A 7,538-nucleotide genomic window follows, 5' to 3' on the forward strand; every position below is an offset into this window, starting at 1 on the left:
TCAACTTTACATAAAAACTGTTTTTACTTTCTTGCAGAAAGTCTACAAGGAGAAAAGCCATTACCTTATACTTGTTTTAAATGTGTGTAAACTTTTTTGTGCTTCTATGACATTAAAAAGGTCTGGCCATGTTATTTTATTTTTTCAACTTTCTTTTTTTAATTTTGTATATTTTACATATAACGCTGTTATTGTATTTGTTGGTGTGCCTGGAGAGAGGTCCCAGTTGTTGGCAAAACTATTTTTGAGAAACAGGGTGAAAAAGCTAAAAAAAATTTACTGGTCAAAAATTTCGTTTCGTCAGAAAACACACGTTTAACCATGTCTTTATAACATATTGAAAAGATTTCATAATATTTTAAGGATTTATTTTTTTATTAGTTATTTTTGCAGCATAGGGTACTTTATCAAAGGTTAAAATGTTCTACAAATTTGGTTTTTCTCCAAACTTTGTTTTTACATGTATATATCATATATATCATGAAATGTGATGTATCTCTAGAACTACTCAATATATCTGAAAAAATTAAAGATTAGCGTTTTCACAAGGAATTTGCTACAAGAATGTGCTCTTATTTCAATCCAAAATTTTTGACAACTGGGACCTTTCTCCAGGCACACACATATTTTTTAGACCGAGGGATGTTCCTTCAGTTCTGTTAATATCATGGTGGGCAACTGTGTGCTGATGACCCTGGTTCGAGTCTACAATGGAACATCCTTGAACTTGGTCATAATGGAGATGGACTTCAAATTCAGAGGATCCTTTATAAAAATCGAACCGACATCTTCTGCATGCGAAGGTGAAAAACCTAACTGCTACACCATAGATTACCTTGTACGATTACAAAAGTTATTCTTGCATTTATTCATGCCAATGGCCTGAGCGATGGCATTCAAATAAATCTTAGAAAATGTTATTCAATATGTTTTGTATTTTTGCAGTTTGAAAATAAAGGCAAACTATCAACATACTCTGTGTCCCTAACTTTCCTCAAACCATTTTTGTAAAGTTACAATCAATCACTCCTCGCATAAACCTTAGGTTGGAGTCCAAAAATTCATTTTCATTCAATTTAAATATATATCGCTACCTCAGAATTACAAAGCTCTATCTGATATTTTTGGCTCTTTTGAGTTACTAAGACCACAAGGTCAAAAACCAAATTTTTAATTTCCTCTGTCAAAATCAAAAGAGCATTTGGAGTCGTTATCAAGATATTCTTAGATTTGCATTTTAAAAAGCTGAACATGTTAAACTATTTTTAAAAATTATGTCAAAATTTTCAAAACAAGATACTGAGCAGATAGAACTTTGTAGTTCTAAGGTCGCAACATAGAGAAACACTCAATGACTACCGTAGTTTAGTCCTGGTAATGCTAAGAGACAGCAAGACTCAATAGATGGGAACAACAGACGGAGAGCAGAAGAAGTAGGACCTACTTATGGCATCTTCCAACCCACAGACCCGAAAGTTCCGAAAGAGAGGTACCTGGTAATCTAAAAAGCAACAAAAAAAAAGGGGGGGGGGACATTTTCCGTCCTCTTATAGAGTAGCTATTTTAAAGTGTGATTGCTGGTAATTCTGGATTCTGTAATGGCCGGGGGATAATATGGGTTAAACAAGGTCCAATAAACTTCAGTTGAGTGCTAGAGTTGACTATAACTCCAAATTCTCCCCCCACCCCCAAAGCTGAGCTTTTATGAAAAAAGCTGCGTTGAATCGCTTGGCTTATCCAGAATTGTCAGGACGAACAGAACTAACACAATAGTACGATATAATGCGGTTGTTTGTTCGTTGTTTTAAAATAACATTTACATTAAATAGATATATCATCACTTCTAGCTCTCAGCTGACGTAAAACAGACATTCATGTGCTGAGAATGCTCCTTGTTATCAGCACTTGGCACATTTTGCTATGCAGGTGGTTGGAAGGTGCTATATAAGGTCTTACTTCTTTACTTTCCCTTTGTGGTTTATGTCTGACTGTCCTACTTTTTCTGAGCTGTGAATGGTCATTCTTATGTGTGTTTACTCAAACAAACAAACATTTCGCTATATTGAGCTACATTACTGTAAGTGAAACGAGCAAATTATATATTCAATGAAAGTTTAATGTCACAAGAAAAAGATATTCAGGAAAACGTAGGCCAACACATTAAAAACAGATTTTCGTTTTTTAATTTTATTGTTTCTCCTTTGGCGCAAAGTACGTGTAAGAAAAAATGTCTCTAAATATTAATTTATTGACCTATTTTGGAGGAAGAGGGATTAGGACGTGTGAAACAGGAAGGCCTTCAGACTATTTAACACCTAGCAGCAAACAGAGAAGAATTAAGAACTATTATAATAACTGATTAAACATTTTGTTTGACAATAAACCTCTCTATCGAGTACCTGGAAGGGCGGTAACTAAAGAGAATGATGCATTTTTGTCTAATATGAAAGCATAGAACAAAAAATAAGCTATAATAAATTCCTTGTAACTGTAAAGAAATGAATCATGGGGCTTGTACATGTACCAAATAATACACATTGACATTTTTTCAAAAGCGAGAATACATGGCTACAACAAGAAGAATGATTGAACTAAAAGAAATGAAAAGATCGCTACTCTTTCGTGCCCGTCTGAAAATGGTAGATGAAATGCCCGACATGGCCCATTATCTTAATGTTATAGTTTTATACACCTTCAAATCCTGGACACAAAAGATAATGACAAAAGATCGAATGGTTCTTGAGAGGGCTGTTCTAATTTAGTTTTATGGCGAGTTTTTTTGGTTTACCACATAAGTGTAGAATTCTGTGGGTTATTTAAAGGCACTCATACGGTTAAGTCATAGAAGTGCTAACCAGAGTGTAACATACCACACAAAAAAAGAAGGGGGGAAGATAAAAGGACGACAGATATTTGATATATATGAAAGAAGGAGCACACTTCGTTACACCACAGCGCCCGCCAACGGGCTGTTCGGGGTCGGTTGGAAAGTCAGAAGAACAAAATTAATGAAAGTATAATACGTATGCGAATTGTGAATAGCAAGATAAAGTTATAGGCCTACCATTTCCATATATACCTTTAGAATTACAGCCTTTAGAATTACAAATTTATATTATCTGACAATTTTGGACGTCTTGGGTTATCAAGACCATATAACTTGTGGTCAGAAACCAAAATAGTATGTTCTACTGCTCTGTCAAAATTGCATTCGTCGAAAAAGCGTGACATGTGAAACTCATATTTTTAAGCGTCAAATTTCTCAAAACTAGGTAGGCCCTACAGAGCAGATAGAACTTTATTGTGGTTCTATGGTAGTGAAATGAAAAACGATTTTATACTATGCTACGAAACCAAGAGACAGGTCTTTTATTAATCAACACTATCTTTCGAGACAAGATTGGGGCATAAATGAAAAGAGACAGATCTCCTACTTCTCTCATTAGCAACATCACTTTTCCCAGCGGCACGCAAATAACATAGATCTATTATTTAAATTTAAGCCAGTAGGGCCAGCGAAGACCTCAACTTATTGTGGGAGGATAACACTGAAAGTGCCATTAGGTGGAGCGTCCCACACCTCACCACGTAGTGTTAAAAAGCTGCAAATGGCATCGTAAAGAATTTTGGAAGGTTTGGCGGTGACACTTACTATATAGCATTGTTTAATATAAAATTGATTCCAATTTCATCTTGTTTCTAATACCTTAGGCCTTCTTAGATTTAAGAACACCAGGGGGAGGGGGGGGGGTAATCAATGAGAGGCATAAAGTCAACCATTCTGACAACAAATCACAGAATTCTACTTTCTGTGCAACAAGTATAAATTAATACCATGGGTAAAAACAAAAAGGAGCATGATTATATTCAAATATAATGGATTGAGAATTGAGGAAAATACGTGCTGTGCAAAAGTACAAAAAAAGCAAAGCATCTATTATTATTTCTTGACATTGCTTGTGACAAGAATTTAAAGATTCAACAGACACTTGACAGTGACGCTCAGGATAGAAAGGGTGATAAAAAGCATCCGGACGTCAGCTCGTGCCAGATAGCCAGAGCTCACACTAAATAGTTCGGTCCACACTTTGACCTGTTCGTGACGATCAAAGTTTGTGACCTCCAGATCTTCCTTTATCAGCAGAATCTTCTCTTGGTCCGCCCCAGGTCCGAACTGAGGCCATGTGACCCCATCCAGGGGTTCAGGGGTAGGATTGCCGAACTTGGCGAAGTTGGTCCACAACGTGTTCACGTGGTTGGCTACTTCTGCATCTGAAGCGTTGTGGTTCGGATACATAAAGGGCTGGGGTCCGACCGGGAGACCCAAAACAAACCCCTTCTCGTCAGCGTGTGCAACACCCCACCAGTTGGGATAAGGGGAGTAACTGGGTCTGTGAGCAAACTCGTACACGTAGCTGTTCGCCTGGGCTATTATTCCTTCTTTCGGCCGTCCGAAAAGCCGCGCTTCTTGAATGATGCATCCAGTCATAAACCCGTCTGTCAAAACGTTCACCAAAATATCCCTCAGTTCCTCCGGGGTCTTTGTCTTTGACGTCTCACCGGGTAGGTAAACTTTGAGGACATTTTTGTAAAGCTCGTTCTGAATCCGACTATCGCTGTCAAAGAGATTGGCGATGATGCTTCGAAGAATGGTGTTAAATTCGATCAAAGTTACACCGTCATTTTCAGGATCAGGCACTAGCCAGGAGCTGTCCTCTTTGGTGTAACCGTAAATGGTCGGGATATGCATCAGGTTTTGCTTGTCGTTCAGCAGTTTGATCGGAGTATCCGGCAGCACGCCAAAAGTCGTCTCCACAACCGGCAGCCACACCATGTTACCTCCGTAAGACTCAACCTGTAAATGAAGGGGTTAGTGCAAGAAAGAAAACATGTTTTGAAACCGTCTTTAAAAAGAGCCTTCTTTAGTCGAGCGTGTGAAAAGTCATATTGGGTTTTCCCAAAAAGACACTCGTGTTATTGAAGGAGAGATAATCCAAACAAGCTTTATTATAATCAAAGATAGTACAAGACAAGATGGGCCACTTCTCTCTTTGAGCCAATTAAAAAAGTGTCCTCAAAATGTGGTGGCGCCCTCTTCACAAAAGCGCACTCTTTGCGAACAGAGTTACCCTACTTGAGTTTTAAAAAATCAAAGTGAAACTAGCAAGTTTTGGGATAAATTTCGGAAGAACGCTTTTTAAAAATGGTTACGCTGACAAAAAACCTCTTCCGGAGGAAAAGGAGATGTTTTTCTTCGTTTAATTTGACTTTAGAATGAAGGGCGAGAGGTCATTAAAATTTTAAAAACCTAAGACTCCGCACTGAACGTACCCGAACCGCTGATGAACAGCAGTCGATCTGCGCACGCAAGGAGGTGCTATTTCTATTCTTCTTCTGGAAAAACGAAAGAGAGCTTCAAAACAGACTGCAGCGCCATCTGAAGCAAAGAGCATACTTCCTGCGGACACTTTTTAGGCTGAGTGGCCCATCTTGTCTTGTACTATCTTTGTTATAATGAAGACTTGATTCACAAGAATGTCGTTGCTCTATTTGGAAAAGTATAGATCTAGCCCACAAAAATTTGACAAGTAAATTTTACTGTTAAGAGGCAGACAGAGATCTGAACCATGAAATAAGACATTGTTTTCACAAAGACATTTTTTTTCATGGCTTACTATTGGTTTTGGACTACCTAGAAATGAAATATGTCTTAGATGTGATGTTTAGACTTAAAATCTTAAACACTGATAAAATCCATACTGTTCAAAAATGCATCTTATGATTGAAAGGAATCTGCATCACGCAAAAGCAGAAAGTGCATATTATCATCTGCAAGCTGTTCAAAGGTTCTCACCCAAAAATGTTGAAAACAGTTTTACCGCAGTATCTTAATCTCTAGTATATTTTGCATGTGCTCTAAATAATAATTATAATTTGTCAAAATTGAATTTCTTAATGCTGAAAAAAAAAACCCCACAAAATACATGTGTAATGAAAGCCATAAATCCACAATCTGTTTTTGTGCAGATTGAATTTTAATGGCCTTAGCCACTGTAATAATATTTCAGCAGGCAGTGTTTCATCAACACTCAGGTAGCCTAAAGGCAAAATACCTCTGCGAGGATTTTTAAGAGGCGAGACCACCGAATTTCACGTCCATTTTGACTGATTCAAATGGGCTGAAAGCGTTGAAAACTCCTTAAAATGACTTTAGTTCGAAAATGTCCAATTTGAGATTCAAACCAGGGTGATCCACTCCGTAGTCCAGCATGATACCAGCTAAGATAATGGAGCTACCATTTATTATTTGCAAATTTTATTATAACGATCATGCTGATTAAATTGTTATTGAGACATTTAATTAAAATTCAATTTCTAACTGTTGACTAAAGCAATTTTCAAAAAAGTAAACCCACTTTCTGTAGGATTCGACCGGATGAAAGGGGAAGTCAAAGTCAAAAGGCAAATGAGGTTTCTAGCATTATAACTTTTAATAATATGTGCCTTTATTGTTGGGAGTCAAATGACCAGAAACGGCACTTTCCTGATGCTGAGGATGAGGGTATCGTTTAGGTTTTTTTTATTTAGTTCAGTTTGGCAAAAAGTTTAACGGTGCTCGCAATTGCATTTTATTATATTTCACAAGATGATTTCGTAGAAAGCAAATATAAACTCCAATAACTATATTTGGTTACGGGTTCGGGGGTTCGAGTCGCGGGCCCAACGCTGTGTCCTCGGGAAAGGCACTTTATACGAATTTTCCTCACTTCGCCCAGGTGGGCGGTGGGAATGAGTACCCGGCCGTAGACAGCGAAAGATCCTGTCCGTATGTTAGTGTTTTAGCGCCTATAAATGGCCGCTTGCACTGTATACTTCCCAGGAAGTTGATGTTGTTTCAGAGTGCTCTCGGGTCTGCTGGGATAATAGTATAGATTGTGAAGCGCATAGAGCTTGCTTTTGAGCGGGGATTTGCGCTATCTATCTATCTATCTATCTATCTATCTATCTATCTATCTATCTATCTATCTATATCAAACCTTCATACTGAAGAAGCCAGAAAAAAACTTGTAGAGTTTTGCTTGACTTTGAAACAGGAATTCAGGACTGTAACCGGAAAACGGGAAATTGCATGCAGTGTCATATTGAGGTGTATGGGCGGTTTTTGTTCTGAAATCTGAACACTGAGGACGTCAATGTGGGGGATTTTCGAGAAAGCAGAGACAGAGATGTGTTGCGCTTAGTGAGGTTCTTGTACACATTCTGTAACTGTAGGCGGGTAGGCTACAAGCAAGCAAGTTTAAAGAGACGGCCCTTCTCGTGAATTAAGCAATAATAAAGCCATATTCTAGTCTCAGACTTCACTTCTCATCCTCCTCCTTCTCTTTATCTTTCGCCTCCTCCTCCTCCTTCTCCTCCTCCTCCTCCCCATCCTCTTTGTCCTCTACCCTTACCCACTTCTTCTTCTTCTTCTTCTTCTTCTTCTTCTTCTTCTTCTTCTTTTTCTTCTTCTTCTTCTTCTTCTTCTTCTTCTTCTTCTT

The 7,538-nt window shown here is 38.0% G+C and overlaps 1 protein-coding gene across 1 annotated transcript in view; it reads right to left on the reverse strand.

The window, feature by feature from the left end:
* Nucleotides 1–3,713: 3,713 nt before the first annotated feature.
* Nucleotides 3,714–7,538, reverse strand: part of LOC101849872 (neuroligin-4, X-linked) — a gene marked incomplete in the record, with an annotated part of 17,971 nt that continues 14,146 nt past the window's right edge. The window contains 1 exon segment of the mRNA XM_005106357.3: nt 3,714–4,855. Within this exon segment, the coding sequence (XP_005106414.2) occupies nt 3,971–4,855 (885 nt within the window).

This window comes from Aplysia californica, unplaced genomic scaffold (assembly GCF_000002075.1).
Source record: "Aplysia californica isolate F4 #8 unplaced genomic scaffold, AplCal3.0 scaffold00528, whole genome shotgun sequence".
Taxonomy (NCBI): Eukaryota; Metazoa; Mollusca; class Gastropoda; order Aplysiida; family Aplysiidae; genus Aplysia; species Aplysia californica.